This window comes from Gobius niger, assembly GCF_951799975.1.
Source record: "Gobius niger genome assembly, chromosome: 7".
In the NCBI taxonomy this organism is placed as follows: domain Eukaryota; kingdom Metazoa; phylum Chordata; class Actinopteri; order Gobiiformes; family Gobiidae; genus Gobius; species Gobius niger.
This window is the reverse complement of record NC_136858.1, coordinates 17,418,489-17,435,793: the sequence shown is the minus strand read 5'-3', so window position 1 is coordinate 17,435,793 and position 17,305 is coordinate 17,418,489. Positions and strand designations below refer to the sequence as shown.

General features: G+C 41.4%; 1 protein-coding gene across 17 annotated transcripts in view; it reads right to left on the bottom strand.

The window, feature by feature from the left end:
* Positions 1-17,305, bottom strand: part of LOC306965303 (ankyrin-3-like) — a gene marked incomplete at its 3' end in the record, with an annotated part of 96,108 nt that overhangs the window by 29,272 nt on the left and 49,531 nt on the right. For 11 of the 17 annotated variants that reach the window (XM_079559620.1, XM_079559617.1, XM_079559615.1 and 8 more), the window contains exons 4-23: positions 17,016-17,114; positions 16,486-16,584; positions 15,569-15,754; positions 15,035-15,058; positions 12,703-12,801; positions 12,063-12,161; positions 11,883-11,981; positions 11,239-11,436; positions 11,053-11,151; positions 10,189-10,287; positions 9,965-10,063; positions 9,698-9,895; positions 7,569-7,667; positions 7,108-7,206; positions 4,942-5,139; positions 4,755-4,853; positions 3,795-3,893; positions 3,612-3,710; positions 3,421-3,516; positions 2,901-2,976 (exon numbers count right to left, since the gene is read on the bottom strand). In XM_079559620.1, the coding sequence (XP_079415746.1) occupies positions 2,901-2,976; positions 3,421-3,516; positions 3,612-3,710; positions 3,795-3,893; positions 4,755-4,853; positions 4,942-5,139; positions 7,108-7,206; positions 7,569-7,667; positions 9,698-9,895; positions 9,965-10,063; positions 10,189-10,287; positions 11,053-11,151; positions 11,239-11,436; positions 11,883-11,981; positions 12,063-12,161; positions 12,703-12,801; positions 15,035-15,058; positions 15,569-15,754; positions 16,486-16,584; positions 17,016-17,114 (2,263 nt within the window). The remainder of the gene's footprint in view (positions 1-2,900; positions 2,977-3,420; positions 3,517-3,611; positions 3,711-3,794; positions 3,894-4,754; positions 4,854-4,941; positions 5,140-7,107; positions 7,207-7,568; positions 7,668-9,697; positions 9,896-9,964; positions 10,064-10,188; positions 10,288-11,052; positions 11,152-11,238; positions 11,437-11,882; positions 11,982-12,062; positions 12,162-12,702; positions 12,802-15,034; positions 15,059-15,568; positions 15,755-16,485; positions 16,585-17,015; positions 17,115-17,305) is intronic. The other 6 variants (XM_079559622.1, XM_079559624.1, XM_079559628.1 and 3 more) reach the window with 4 other exon arrangements.

Below are 17,305 nucleotides of genomic sequence, written 5' to 3'. Positions count from 1 at the left end.
GCGGCTACTGTGTTTCTCCTTCTCCCTCATCTTCCAGCTCTGTCCTGCCTGCAACACAGTGCTCCTTCCCCGCAGCCCCTCCCCGTGCCTTGGATATTGCCGCACTCCGATCACACGGCAGCACCCGCGTGAGGCCAGAGCGCAGGGACGCGCGTATTTCCGGTACCCAGTTTCAAAATAAACTCGTCCTACATATGTCGATCTATAAATAACCCCGATCAAAGTACTACGGTAATATATATTATACGCTACTACAAAAATTATTGTAAAGCCTAATAATATATTAATTTTAAAAAAACACTAAGTGGATGTTCACAGAATATGGGGAAGAATTGTTCAATGCAATAGTCTACCCTTTAGTGAAGTTTATGGCCTATTATGCATCTAGTCTAACAGTTGGCTACTATTCGTGTAACGTAACATAGATCACTTGGAAATAAAGCATGCTGTAGTAATTGCCATCCCAATCACGCATCCAAGCTCTCACCAGGGCTTCTCCAACACTCTGCCTCATGCATTTTAAAGTTTGTCTGCATTAAATAGCCTAAAACTTCTAAGCAACTTACTTTTATTCACCGCAGAGATATCCATTGTTATTGCTTTAAAAGGTGCCCAAAGTTCAAGGGTAAATCCAAAGAGAAGGTTGGACAGTGACTTATCCACTCAGTGCAACTGTTGCTGATGGAAAATGTTGCCTCCTCGATGCGCTCCTAATTCCGCTCCGAACAAACTCCGCTGAGCATGTGATGCGGTCGCGCGGGTGAGGCGCATCTCAGTTAGCGCTTTAAATTCATTAAAGTGTAAAAGTATTTCCTTTCCTTGCGGTAGAAAAGGCAAAATGTGTTGTCCAATCCACTTGACGCAACCGGCAGCACCGAGGTTAATACTAACCCCAGTAGAGACGGCTCAACCAAAGCTCATCTGACTGGATTTAAAGACAGAGAAAGTACGTCTACGGCGTGAATGGCGTCGCTCTCTGTCGAGTCACCGGCAGACCGTGTCTGCTGTAGTTTAGTGAGTCAGGGAACTCAACAAGTGACAGCGACGAGTCACAGAGCCCTCCCAACGCTCCTCTGAGGGCAGACAGCAGCGGCGATGGGGAGGGCGGGAATAACAATAATCTAATGATCAAATAACGCAATAACAGCCATTTCCACACTACCCTAAACCGTGTTAGTCTCAGATAGGCAACTAACTTGATACAACAAAAATGAAAGGGCTGGCCTGGGCTGAAACTTTGTTGACCTATAAAGCGAGGAAAGTTCTGATGTGATAATAGCATATGGACTTAAGTTCCATTCTAAAAACGGTTCAATTAGGGACAATGGAAGTCTTTATAAAGCATGAGCGTGTAATTACCGAAGCTTTTCCTGTGCACAGAAATACACAGCCGTGACCTGTCACACTCACTTTACTCTCAGCCTAATAGGATATGCTCCCTTATATAGGATTAAAGAGTGCCATGGAAACTCCTTACATGCAGGAAGCATTCTGCCCCCTGTTTCAGCATGATGATTGCTTTGTATCACTACAATCACAGATATGAACCAACACATGGTAAATGTTACACATTTGAATGAATCCAGGCCAGAGACATGGGCTAGTTGACGTGTGTATCCACTTCTCCTGGTCCAAGTCCAATGTTGATAAATTATGCACATTTTATAAACAGTTTATATAAAGGCACACGGCAGCAGATACTGTTATTTATAATTCCAACATGATGAATGTGCACCTTAAATACAGAATATATTATATGAGCAAATAACCTTTGCCCAGCTCACCAGATCCATCCAGGCCGTGTGTGCGTGTTATTCCATGTGTGTAACCTGTGAGTGTATCAGCTGACAGAAACTCCACACGGCCGGAGCAGCAGCCCGTGAACAAGCTCATCAATTTTACACAACGGTGGCTTCGTGGATCAAAACAAGTGACAGTGGCAGAACAAACTACTGTACGTGACTTTAGTCCTAAACTTCAGTCAACAAACACTTTAGCTTTGCAGCATTATGGAGGCAATTCCCCATCTTAGTCTTATGTAAGTACCAAACACACCAGGGATTACTTTGTGGACACACCAGAGCAACTGAATTATAGATTCACTCAGGGGATGTACTTGACTTGGAATTAATTTCAGAGCTCTAAATGAGCAAGCAGTTTCACCAGTAGTATCAACACTGAAAACATCTTCATCTATATAGGATAGAAATTACACAAATGTTTTAGGGAGAAACTGAACATAATTTGCCCCCAGAGGCCATAAGCGTCACTGAAGGTGTCGTAGCACGTTGCGATTTTTTACTTATTAATTGTCCGTGAGAGTAAATACTACGCTGACAGAAAAGACAAAGGGACAGAGGGATATTGTACATCCAATTACACAATGGAGATATTTTTTTTCACTCAAACTTGGCAGTAAATACTGTTAAAGTGGTGCTAGTCCACAGTTAGCTTTGCCCGTTAGCCTGCTAGCTTCTTCTGCGTGATTCTAGTAGTGTGTATTGGTGGCTCCGACCCGGTGGCAGGGAAGTTGCAATTGTGGTTTTCTGGCCAGAGACACCAGGGGGAGATGAAAGACCCCCCCAATCATCCCATTAGCACTTATATTACCCCCAAAGGGACTACGGAAAGGATTTATTATGGTAACCAAGTAACTTAGTACTGCTTTAAAGTGGACATACTATGATGCATAATTGGGGCTTAAAAACTGCATTTGAGCATCTCAGCGTACTTTTTTCCACCTTTAATTTTAATTGAATATGGCTGTAGTGTGTATACACTTGATGAACATTATCTGCTTGTACTGCCCTCCGCTGGCAAAGGGGGGAATTACCCATTCGAAGAAAAGCCACATCTTTTTTGCGTAAGACATGCTAACAAATAAATGGCATATTTCATACCTTCATCATCAGACATGTCCAGGAACTCGTTCATTGTCTCTGGGACGTTGATTTTATGTTTTTCTGATGGGACCTGCTGCGAGAAAAACATTGTGGGATGTTATTTAAGGTCAACTGAAACATACAACTTCAAAAGAAACCCAATATTGCCATGTAAATTAAATGAGATTGTTTATTCACATAAAGCAGCTGCAGTATGTTCTTTACAGAGTAGATACAACAGCAGGTAAATGTACAATAAATAATGGAAGAGTGGTACCAAGGTGCATGTAAATGACCTTGATCTTTGGGTCACATTATTGAGTAATAGACTAGATGCTGATGATGCAGTGTTTTGACCTCTTTGCTGACTCTCTTTATTCAATGTCTCCTGCTGTATTCTTGTCACAAATTCAAGCTACGATATAAACCGCCTTATATTTAAATGCTCATGTCAAGGTAATTTATCAACTTCAGTACAACACTAAACAGAGTCATTTTGTTTTGTGTGTATAATTTGTGTGGATGACATAATCCTTACCATTGAGTTCAAGTTATCATCAGTTACCGGCCGCAGTGTATCTACCACTGAGATGTACCCGAGACGGCGCGCGATGGACAAGGCCGTGTTCCCGTTCTGGCCACAGACAGACAAACACAACACAAAGAGTCATGAGTTGTGAGCTCCTGTTTGAGCGTGCGAGCATGCTGTAATTGTGTTTGTGCACTGACCAGGGTGAGCTCATTGGCTGAGGCTCCGTGCTGAAGCAGCAGGTTGACGATATGTGTATGGCCCTGTTGAGCAGCCTGGTGGAGAGGAGTGTACCCAGTCTGCAGAGAACACACACACAGGTGAAGTTTAATGTAAAGCATCATTTTACAAACATGAGAGGAGTGTATAGTGTCTTTCTCTACCTTGGTTTTGCCATTTATTCTTGCATGATGGTTCAACAGGAAGTTTGCTATCTTTGAGTTACCATAATGACAAGCCACGTGCAATGGAGTGTAGCCCATCTGAAGGGGGAAAAAAGCATAAAAATCAGAGGTAAAAGCACTAAACAATATGTATGATTTCGGTTGTTGTTTTGTTGTCCACCTAATTAGGTATTCATGCATTGTCCTTGCTGCAACCAACTCACTGCATGACAGTTGAATTATGTGCATGTAGCATTACAGGGCTGTAGGAGATGAGCGAGTAAACAACCTTTTTGCTGTAAACTGTCTTGTCAGCACACTCACGGCACACAGGCCAGGTTCAACCTTGTGATGCACCACCTTCAAATACCACAAACTGCATTGAGTGAGAGCATGTACAGCAGGACTCATGGTTTACTGCAGTGTGACACAGCAGTCGCTGATTTCATATTTGGTGTGTGTGAATGTAAGTATGGATTATAGTTTCACATCTTCAGTCCTCTTAACCTTGACCTATTATGTTGCATTGGAAACTTGGGCAGCATTTTATGATAAAAAGAGCATGGTAACTAAAAGTCTAATAACATAGTCATTACTCATGGAAAGAGGACAGACCAAGAAACAGAACAATTTTCTTGGAAAAGGCAATGACCAAGAAACATCACCCTCTCTGTGATAACATGAAAACGAACTGCAAAATGAATATATTTTCTTAAAGCAGTTCCTTTCCATCCAATTTTCAGTTTTCAGACACTACACACGAGTCAATAAAGGATCAAATCATTAGTTTTAGTGGATACAACAGAGAAGGAAGGGCTTTCTGCCAAAACATTTAGTCCAAAATTGTACATTCTCTGGATGAGATCCAGGTCTGGAAAAAATATGTCAGAAGATAGACATATGTGCTCGAAGTTTTTCCAAGTTTACTTGAACTATTATTAGGTTATGCTTGTGTAATACCTTTGTGGGGGTGTTTATATCTGCCCCGTGGTTGAGAAGGACTTCCGCAACATTAACTTTATCTTCCTGAGCTGCGAAATGAAGAGGTGTAAGTCCATTCTAAAAAGAGAAAAAATAGACAATTGGTTTAATAATTAAAAGTTGCTGACAATCTGTTTTGTTGGCTGAGCACATGTCGCATGATTACCTTATTGCACATGTCGACGTTAGCGTTCTTGGCCAGCAGCAGTGACACCAGGTCCACACTGCCCTCCTGAGCTGCCAGGTGAATAGGACTGATGCCCTGCCGTGTCACTGCGTTTGTGTCCGCTCCGTACTCCAGCAGTGTGGTCCCAATGTCCATTTGGTTCTTTTTGGCAGCTATATGTAGAGGCGTGTAGCCATTCTGGGACAGACAAGAGAGATGTGACATGATGAGAAGACATGATGATGTAATAATTAAGGGCATCGCATAGTGCTTCTAATGATTTGAAGAAAATTATTCTGAGACTTCAAATGTTGCCAGCTAACTGATGGTGCATTGAGAGGTCCTCAAAAGTCTGGGTCACTAAAATGGCTTTGAAGCGCATGTCCTAGTACAGTAAGTAACAGAAGCTAGGCCTACAATGCAAAAATGTATGTCTGCTTTGCATCCTTTGGCCAAAAAGCTTTGGGAAAGCCCATGTAGTCAACACAGTCTAATCTTAAAGCCATGAATAGTCCTAGCATTCCAACTGTAGCACTCTGTCGTATGTGCAACAATTTATGGACAGAGTAAAAGTGAAAAAGAAAGGAATGACTCAAAGTGTAGTGGGAAGGAGACCAGGCAAGTATAAAAGGGAGAGAGGTATAAATAAGACCCAGAGAAAGATTAGAGTATTAGCACACAGAGGTGTCAAGTCAAGATAAATGAGGGTTAAGTTTATGTCTCCCCTCCAGGATGTTCACTACAGCTGCAGAGTGCAGCCAAAAGCTAAACCCTAGTCTGGAGGCAAGATCAATCCCACCTTTCTAAATGGTGATTCTGTATAGAGGGTATGCAGATGATGTCACAGCATAACAACAGCATGGCAACAGAAGCCAATTGAGTGTCAACGGTGTGTTATGAAATTTGTTGAACAAAGAAAGTTTAATGGACAAAAAGGAGATCTCTTCAAAAGAGCCGTCAGATCAAAAAGTGAAGAGGTTTAATAACGTCAACGTGTTTCAACCCAAACGAGTCTTCATCAGGGCACATGTTTGGATTTGTCTGCTGTGGTCACTGTTGTATTTGTGTATTTCCACTCACTGCAAATGAATTTCCCCACGGGGACAATACATTTCTACTACTACTACATATATGATAAAATGTGTTATTGCATATGTACATGGATGATTTATCTATTTAGAACTTAAAATGCTGTGTTACATCTGGGGATGTCTCTCCTTTTTAAAAAAGACGAGACAACTTCACCTCACTTCACTCTGACCATTTCATCCCTCAACTTGAGACTGGAAACCTAATCTTCACAATGACATGTATAATTATTTCACTGATTCAATGTTTCTCCACTAATCTGGGATATTGTCATATCAGAAGCCATTTTCTCAAAATGCATTTTTCTCTCATTGGTGGAACGACATCTCCACAGTAGCACCTACAGACTTCAAACTTTCCAGTCTTAGACTTAACAATATTTTCAATTTTTTTTCAGACAATTTTTTAAATATCTCCCTCCAAGTCTGATTGATGAACTTTTGAATGTCAAAAAACAAGGCAAAATTTATTTATTTTTTACAGATTTTTCAACAACAAAAAAACACATATTTTAAAACTATATCCAAAATCCCCCCAGAAAAAAAGTGTTTGTAACTTATGTATCAACAAAATAAAACCATACATTTTAACTTGGTCTAAACCATTATTCAGATATCATCGCCGAAAAAATAGGACATTTTGGGCATTTTTAGGCTTAAAAGGCCTTATTTTTACATGAAAACATAAATTGACAAGAATCTGCAGCAAAGTTTCAAATTGATATCTCTAAATTAAAAAAGTTTCCCTATTCACCTGTAGTGTCTCGCCTTAACAACAAAGTATGTCTTCCCAACAGCTGGCAAATATTGTTTTTATTTTCTTTAATAAAGCCCGATATACCACAGCTAAAGGGCTTCTGGAAGCATATCAAACGCCAGAATGCAGAATATTGAAATAAATGTGTAAAATGTGACTTGAGATAACAGACACAGAATAATGCAACATGCAGACCAAATCCAGGCTGGCTTGCTGAGAAATGAACTCTCTCTGTAGATAAAGATAAGCTGTGATCTATGGCCTTGTTAATGATATTAGTTGGCCCCATTGGTCTTAAAAGGCATGTTTGTGTGCTTATACCTTGGCAGCAGAGTGAGGGGAAGCTCCCTGGTCCAGCAGTAGCAGTGCCACTCTCTGATTATCGTAGTGAGCGGCCACATGCAGTGGAGTTAGTCCACTCTAAACACCAGGCCGGACACACACATAAACACACGAGCATGCAGCACTAGGTTAGATACTACCACACGAAATGCAAATGCACGGATGTATAAGTGTGCATAAAAAGACTAGTGATCAAAGTAGACACACGATAGTAGAATGGGAGAATGGAGAAAAACGGTTTGTGTTTAACGACATCATGCTAGGACAAGTTCATAAAAAGTAGTGTAGGACTTCAACGGATACAGCTGAGTGAACGATGTTGCACAAAATAGAATGTATGATTGCTGTAACAGTTATTTCTACATTTACATACAGAATTTTCCCTGCTTTCCATAAAAGTTTCGACCTCTGCGCCGTGTAGTGTTTCAGCAACATCTCACCTTCCCAGCAGCATCAGGGGCAGCCCTTTTTTGCAGGAGCAGACTGGCCACTTCCATCTTTCCATACTTTGCTGCTACATGCAAAGGACTGAACCCTTTCTGTGAAGAAAAAATATAAAAGGAAAATCAAATAAAATGTATCAATGATCAGAAACAAAAACACTGCCTATTACATAAGAACAACAAAAAAGGCGCCACTGTTTTGATTTGCGGTTGCTGCAGTGGTTCAGCAACACTATGAGCCCAAAAAACAAGATCAACTGACTACCTGAACATCCTGAATAGGTTAATCCATCAATGGATTTCTTCTTCCCTGATGGCACGGGCATATTCCAAAATGACAATGCCAGGATTCATTGGACTCACTTTGTGAAAGAGTGGTTCAGGAAGCACGGGAGACATCATTTTCCCACATGGATTGGCACCTCATGGTTCAAATCTTAAAGCAGTACTAAGTAACTCATGCCCCTAGCGCCACTGCAGGGATCGTAGCATGTTACGTTTTTTACACATTAATTGTCCGAGAGAGTAAATACTACGCTGACAGAAAAGACAAAGGGAGAGAGGGATATTGTACATCCTATTACACAATGGGGATATTTTTTTTTCACTCAAACTGGCTGTAAATACTGTTAAAGTGGCGCTAGCACGCAGTTAGCTTTGCCTGTTAGCCTGTTAGCTACTTCTGCTAGATTCCATTCGTGTGTATTGGGTCTCCAGGTCGGAGCAGGAAAGCTACAAGTGTGGTTTTCTGGCCCCACAATCATCCCTTTAACACTTGTATTACCCCCAGAGGGATTACGAAAAGGATTTATTAAGGTGAACAAGTTACTCAGTACTGCTTTAACCCAATGGAGAATCTTTGGGATGTGCTGAAGAACGCTTTGTGCAGTGGTCACACTGTCCCATCATCAATACAAGATCTTGGTGAAAAATGAATGCAACGGTGGATCTTTTGACACTTCAGAAGCTTATTGCAACAACGCCACAGCGAAAAACAGTCCAATCTCATATTAGAGCGTGTGGCCTTTTTTTTGTCAGGCAGTGTATGTTACAAATATAAGCAAAATATTATATTAGAAAATTTTTAGGTAAGTTCTTATTACAGTTATGCAAATCAATTATTCAAAGAGAGCTGTGTAAATAATTCACAAGTTTGCAACTAGCATAATAATGAAATACACTCAATAACACATGTCCGTATCCACAAATATAAATCTGAATTAGGATCAGTGCAAGTTGCTAAAATGCTGTAAAGACATTTTTTTTTCTGCGGAACCCTCAGAAAAATTCTGCTGAGCTGCCTCCATTACTCTTGTTTGTTTTGTAACGTGATCATGACAATCTTGGCTTCCTTCCTGTGCACTAGATATTTTAAGACATTAGGTCATCTTTTTCCAGAAGAATGTGGGACTTTCACAGATGCTTCTGAACTTGACCTCATTTGATATTCTGTAACACGGTTCAAACTGGCATACACATTTATGTTGGTAATGTCAGAGAGGGGGTAGGCAGGATAGTTATGTTGTAGTCGAATTGGGTCAGATATAGATTGTTATTCCCTATCCGTCCGAATGACATAATTTCCTTGAACGCGGGTGGTGTCCCCAAAGATGCTGTGCACGTTCAGAGATGGAGTGAATGAGGAGAGAAAGTGAAGGGAAGAGCGGAAACCTGCACAGTGGGGTTTACCCTTTGCTAATTTGTTCCACTGAACGAGGTCAACTTCAAGGACAGCCCCCCGGCAACAAAACACACATTTCACAACCAGCCACATGTGGATTATTTAGAAATCTAGTCCATCTTTTTATTTGACCTTCATCTGTACAATTGGACGAGTGAGAATCCATTTCAGCCAGAGACTTACACTTTCTATAGCCTCATTCACAACAAGAAAATTCATAAAGCCAATGTTTTTTCAGAGTGTGTTATGTTTGAGGAACTGAATTACTCACAGACCTTGAAAATGTGATTGAAGGTGTCATTGGTGCAAATATTAGTGCCCACTAGTGGAGTAATTTGGAAGCACAATCAATGGAATTAGTGCATAAAGGGGTTGTCGTTAAAATAAAGAACAAATTATATTTTACAATCTCTTCTTCTGTGTCTGTGCTTTCACAAAGACCGACCTTTGTGGAGGAGGACAGTGTAGCTCCGTTCTCCAGCAGCATGGTCGCTACATCCTGGTGTCCTTCGCGTGCAGCCAGGTGAAGTGGGGTGTAGCCTGAGGTGGTAGCAGCATTGGCAGAGGCGCCGCACTGCAGCAGCTGCTGGACTATTTCGACTTTCCCGAGCCGACTGGATATGTGCAACGCTGTCTGGTCGTCCTGCGCAGAAAGCGAAGGACAAAACGTTGCCTTCGTGTCACCTACGGTATTATGTCTCACAGAACTCACCTTGGACTTGGTCTCCACTTGGGCACCATTTTTAAGCAAGTATCGCACTACGTCGGCCTGGCCGGCCCGTGCTGCCATGTGGAGAGCTGTTTCACCTCTCTAGAAAACAGAAAAAAGATACAGGGATTGATGCTTTGTCACACTGTGCTGAATTTAATTGGAATGAACATGTTACAGTGATGGTATTAAGGTCAAATCAAAACACAAAAGAGTATTTCACTCACTACATTGGTGGTATTTGGGGATGCTCCGTGGTGTGTTAGTGCATTGACTATGTTCTCATGACCCATGAAAGCGGCGACATGGATAGGCGTAAGACCAGACTAGGGGGAAACAAAAGATATTAGATTAAACTATGCCAAAATTTATCAATTAAAGCTCATAGTTGAACGAGAGAATAAATGTTAAGAGGTGGATATTTGTTGCGTAACACTATGAATCACAAACCTCCGGGCTCCAAAAGTAAATATTTTTACCATTGGGAAGCAGCTAAGTGATACTGTAACTACTGAACATTAGACACAAGATTTATCCAAACCTTTACACACCAAGAAGTTATAAAAGCAATTTGTATTTTCATTTGTCTTGTAAAATATTCACACATTGACCCGTAGTTCTCACATGTAGCTAAAAAGCCTTCGAACTCTTCTTATGTGTCTCATTCAATAGGTTTATGGAAATTTTGACTTTCAGAACCAGACAGTGACTGGAGGTGGGTGAAAGTGTGGAGCTGACGGACGAAAGAAAGAAAGAAGGAAAGAAAGAAAGAGAAAGGAAGGAAAGACGGAAAGAAAGAAGGAAGGAAAGAAAGGAGCAAAGAAAGAAGGAAGGAAAGAAAGAAGGAAAGGAACAAGGAAAGAAGAAAGGAAAGAAGGAAGGAAGGAAGGAAGGAAGGAAGGAAAGGAAGGAAGGAAGGAAGGAAGGAAGGAAGGAAGGAAGGAAGGAAGGAAGGAAGGAAGGAAGGAAGGAAGGAAGGAAAGAAAGAAAGAAAGAAAGAAAGAAAGAAAGAAAGAAAGAAAGAAAGAAAGAAAGAAAGAAAGAAAGAAAGAAAGAAAGAAAGAAAGAAAGAAAGAAAGAAATAGGTGTACCTCTGTGACTGCTTGTATTGATGCTCCATGTTTAAGCAAAAGCTCCATCACCCTGGCTCTGTTCTTCTTGCAGGCGATGTGAAGTGGCGTGAACCCGTTCTGCACAGAAATGATGATGAGAAAAAAACGAATCAAATGTTTGTGATACATCAGTATCACTTAGTAGTAACACAGAAACGGCATTACCAGAGCCTTGGCGTTTGGGTTGGCCTTCTTGTCCACGAGAAGCTTGGCCACCTTGTAGTGTCCGCAGTGCGCAGCGACATGCAGAGCCGTCAGGTAGTCATTGGTGACGTCGTCTACGGGAACGTTGTGCTGCATCAGGAGCTGGACGCAGTTGAGGTGGTCCCCCTGAGTGGCCATGTGGAGGGGCGACAGGCCGTTCTGTGGAGAGAGATGTACAGACAGAAAGGAAGAACAACAGAGGGACAGAGCCAGGCCAGAGAGAGACCAGGGCACAGCAGATGGACACATGGGCAGATGGACACACACACACACAGACACAGCAGTTAGAAGGAGGGCATTGGCTGCATGGAGAAGACTGTGAAGGAAGTTGTGGACGTTATAGAAGCATTGTTATAACGAGGTCATTACAACAATGTCTATTTGTTACACTGTTGGTCCTGCGCGGTCAAACTGAAGGGCTACGCAGCGGAGCCAGGCTGTTCAGGAGAGGTCGGACAAACGTTACGGACACAGAGCCATGACAAACTATAGTATATCAGCTCCAACTTGCTCTCAGGCTATGTATGAATGAAGTGGCAGCTTTTATTGGCCAATAACTTTCACTTTTATTTCTCTAAAAATACAAAATTGATCACAGAAGCTACCTTGGTCTTAGACAATATGGGAGCTCCTCTGTCTAGTAGTATTTCTACCACCTGCGCATGACCACTCCGTGCCCCACAGTGAAGAGGTGTCAGACCGTCCTGAAAAAGAATGGAGCAAAGTTTCATGACAAGCTTATGGACAAAATATAAATCTGTAATAAAACAGGCACGATGACAAACCTTGGTTTTTGCATCAATTTTGGAGCCTCTGTCCAGCAGCAGCTTGACCATGTTGCTGTTGCCCCGTTTGGACGCCACATGAAGAGGTGTGATGTCATTCTACACAGAAAATATACAGTAGTAACCAAAAGAAAATCTTAACAGACATTAATCAACACTGTGTCGAAACTGTGGGCAAGAGTTGGTCTGTTTGTGACCCTTTTTAAGTCTGTAAACACTGAAAAGCCTCAGTGTGATGTCTAACCTGTAATCAATGTCAAAGCCCTGCACAAACACTGACACAAATACAGACTGTGCTGACGCTGCTTTTCTCATGTCAAACACACGCACTGCATGCCCCACAATTTACCAGCGATTAACATATAACTAACTTACTTTGCTAATGTGAACCGCCTTAAAGCTTAGAAATATGTAATTACAGCACATAGGATGACAATTGTGAAATACATAATAGTGAATAAAAATCCTTAATCAGAATTATACAAGAAGTATAAGAAGTATAGGGTATATTTTACAAGTGCAGCAGTCAATGTAAAACAGTGCAGCTTGTATATCCTCCTTACATCTATTTAAGGTAGCTCAAATACACTAGTTTACTGCCATTACCCCTCCTTATCAGCAGAGGGCAGAGCATACTTACTCTCGCCATGAAGTCCACAGCAGCCCCTCTGTTCAGCAGAAGCGTAGCCACATTGATGTTCCCGTAGTGAGCTGCGATGTGGAGAGGAGTGAAGCCACTCTGAGAAGACCAAGCAGACAGACAGATCACATGACATAAACAAATGAACAATGCATGTAAATTCCACCAGTGGACTATGGGTTTATTCAAACTACAGTCGTGGACACATTCAACGAGACACGCTACAACAAAGGCACACAGCATTATCTCTAGAGAGATAAAACAATGTAGTTCCTCAGTCATCCAGGTAGAAAATTAGACTCAAAAAAAGGTGAATCAAAACAACTGGACTTACTTTAAAAAAGAGCTGACAGTTTTGCTGTCCATCCAGACAGCTGAGATGTTGTCTGTGGAGAAAGCTGTCTGGACGGACAGTGAAACTGTCTTTTTTAAAGTAAGTCCAGTTGTTTTGTTTTATCTTTTTTGAGTCTCTCTCTAGACAGATACACAGAAGCATCACACATGGGCCCCGAGTAGCAAAGTACGGTGCTCCACTGACTCTTACCACTAATGTAAAGTATGTAACTCAATGTTACATCAAAATGACCCTGTACTTTATTATCAAAAACAACCAATGAGAAGCACTGGGACTAGAGTCTTCTATCTGGTTGAGGACACCAATCTCCTAATGTAACCCCTTTGTGCTACCAAGTAAATCCACTTAGACTGCCACCTATTGAAGCAACAAAAGAACTGCCTTTCATTCCAGTCAAACAAGTGTTCATGAGACAGAACACCGGAAATCGTAGTTTAAAGTCAGAGCACTGTTTGCTATAGCAGCTGTTCTCATTGTAAAATCCTAGAGAGCTATGATGTAGGCTACCACATGCTTGAACCTTTTAATTTGAGTTCCTCCCAAAGTTGTAAGCAATAAAATCAGGTTCAAATAGTTCTGGACACTATTTTGCTTTTTATTGCATGACGTGCAATAACAATTCACAATTGTCAGCTCATCATGCTTGTTTTGTAAACATGCCAGATGATGATCGAAAACTCAAATAATGCAACCAAAGCCATAGAAATGTTTGTGTAAGCTCTCAGTCGTCCAGGCGTGTGGCAACAGTATTCCAAAGAATCAGTCAACTCGGTCCCATGCAAATGCTTGAGTTTTAAAGATTAATGTTGGATAAAGTATTCACACTATTACTGTTCAAAGGGTATTTTCTAGGGATGCACCGATCCGATACTGGTATTGGATATCGGAGCCGGTACAGGAAAAAATACAATATCGGGTATCGGCTACAAATATCCGATACCGAACCAATACCAGTTTAAAAACACAGCTTTCACCAACTAAATTTAAGCGAATATCGGCATGCGGCACATCATTTTGAAGAGCAGAGGTTTTAATTTTAGCCTCTGCAAATGTATTTTGGACAGCATGCTAAAGCTAGCCTAATGTTAACGTCAACTTATCAAGGCTGGGACAGAAACTATGATACAAATACCTAAAGTAGCCCAATAAAATAAAATGGGCCACTGCTATACTGGCCAAGTGTTTGTATTTTAATTTTAAAAAAACCCTGATCTATCATATTTGTAATGATCAGATCACTTTATGTGAGTTGTTAATATTAATGTAACCTAAAGCCTGTCAGATACCCAAAGATATTTAGTGTAGAAACGTCCATTGATCCTTGTTAAATGTTTATCCAAGAGTTTATCAATAGATGGAGAAAATGGAGAAAAGAGTCGATTACATTTTCCAGAGTAAGCCACTTTTCAGAAAGTCTCTTGGTAAATATTGGATATCTGCAGATGCTCAACCCCCTGCATCGGCATCGGAAGCAAAAAAGCTGGATCGGTGCATCTCTAGTATTTTCTATTGCTAAATGGGACATTGTTGCCATGCACATGATGGACAAACAATCGCTCTCATTGAATGATAACCACATCCCATGCTAACGCTGGTTATCATGTTCATTAGTTTCATGGAAACGGTGTTTTCAAAAATCTATAAATTTTCAGTCCAAAGATCACACCACATTTTTCTATTATAAATAAAAAGATAAATATTCAAATAACCGAAAGTTTAGCTTTGAAAACCATGAAACCATTCAATCAAGGAAACCTTGATACCCATGTCTCTGTACCAGTCCTAGGAACACATGCGCCTAGTCTGACTTTATCTAGGAATCTCATCTAATACATACATGAAGCAATGGATGGGGACTAAGACAGTACTTAGGGAAATACACAGAGGAGATAGGGCTGCAAATACAGTACTAAACTATTTTATCATTTTGATGAACTGCGATGAAAGGTCTGTGTGACGTACAGAGTAGAGGTATACCTCTGTTGCTCTATTCACCATCATCTACAGAGTCAGCCAAGAGGGGAGCAAAAAATAGGTCATTAGTGAGAAAAAATGAAGATTAAGGCCTCCCAAAAGAGGGAATGGGGAGCAGAGCGAAAAAGAAGGAGTATGGTGCAAAGCTATGTTGTAATACAGTACATTTTGTCGATCTTTAGTAGCTTTTTGATTGAAGTGAATAAAGGTTTTATTATTTATGCAAAAAAATAAACTTAAATTCTATTCAATTCAGTAACAAGTTCATCAATACTGGAATCAAATAGGAGAAAAGAAAACTGCAGATCACACATTTCTTATTAAATTACCAACTATGACTTCATATTTCTGTTGTGAGAAATGAAAGAACAGTAGATAGATAGATAGATAGATAGATAGATAGATAGATAGATAGATAGATAGATAGATAGATAGATAGATAGATAGATAGATAGATAGATAGATAGATAGATAGATAGATAGATAGATAGATAGATAGATAGATAGATACTTTATTGATCCTGAGGGTAGCCTCACCTTCGATTCCACATCTGCGTTGTGGTCATTCTGCAGGAGCAGGGCCGCGGCCTTGGTGTCGTCCTTGCGAGCGGCGATGTGCAGGGCAGGCAGGCGCACCTTGCCCTTTGTATCGTTCTCCAAAAGCAAGGAGACCACCTGGTCATGGCCCTGCTGAAGGGCCACCGCCAGAGGGGTGAAGCCGTCCTGAGGAAAGCAATAGACCAGCTTCAAAAATACATTTCACTGAGGCTCATGACAAAAGTAGGATGTATTTCTATAATAAGAACGCTCTATATATTATGATCTCAATGTCTTACTGAAACTGCAGTCCACTTTTACATGGAAAACAGAAATAAGTTTCTTATACTTAACTGATACAAGTCATAATGCTTTAGTTTACAGGCTGGAGTATTCTGCTTACATACTTGCGGTGAACTCACAGGTAACCTAAATATGTGAGACTGTGCTCAGTGTGCTGTGCTTGTGCAAAATGTCCTGAATAGCTGCCTCTTAAGCAGTTATTTCTTTCAAAGAACGCATGGACAGCATTTTTATGGCTGTTGCCTTGGCACATGTTTACGCGTGTGTTGACTGACAGCTAAAAGTGTGTACTGTATGTGAATAGGCTGAGCTACGTAAATCAGAGCAGTGGCGGCAGCCGCGGCGAGAGCCATGGAGAGGAGCAGACCTCATCAGTGACCCACTCAAGGTCACTCCACCATCACACACTAGCAATCAATGGAGCAGTGCCTAGTGCCTCACACAGAGATGAGAGGGGGAGGGCCGGTGTGAGACAGAGGTTAGGTACAGACAAACTCACACAGACAACACAGAGAAAGGAGCAAATGAAGGAGGTTAGTACAACAGCTGTAAGGACTGACATGTTTGACACACAAATGTGACGCTCTGACACGTTGGCTCAGTGTGTTCTGTACCTCAGTGGCCATGCTCTGACTGGCACCATTTTCCAACAGGAACCGGACCACTTCCAGGTGATTCTCCTGCGCCGCCATGTAGAGTGGGGTGAAGCCATTCTGCAAAAAACACACACCGGGTCAATGAGAATAAGAGAGCTCAACATCAAACTTCTGAACGGTTTTAAGGGGAAGGGGAGGGCACCAATAACATCTTCTTGCTCATGCATGGAAATAAAGAAGCAATGTTGCTGTCACCCTCATCCAATGGAGGCTGAGAGCAGCTGTTTCGTTTATGAGCCAGAAGCCTAGTTGGCTTGATGCCAAACTTGAGCTTTTTCAAAATGAAACACTTCAACACCATCGTATACACACCATACATTTCTCTCATAATCAAACTAACATTAATAAAGCAGATTTAAATGTTTTTCTCCCTAATTTAATTTGCATTCAGTTTACATTTCGTTTTCACACCCCGAACAGCTTGTGAACCACTGGTCTAGACACACATCACTGATCTAATAACTATTCAGCAGACGGACATCTCTTACCTGAGACTGTGCGTTGACATTGGCTGCGTTGGTGACAAGTTCTTTGACGACTTCCACCTGTCCAGCCAGCGATGCTATATGCAGAGCAGTGTTTCCTTTCTGGATCACATGGAAGGACCAAAGGCATGAGAGTTAAACCTGGTGCACCTGTCACACACATTCAGTGCACTCCCGGCTAAGTGAGTGATCCCCCTTCAGTCATTGTTGTGTGCGGCTGTTTGGGAGCTCAGCGATCCTCCCGCCAAGTATGTGTCATTTCCTGTGGCTTTAGGCCGTCTCTGGAACAATAC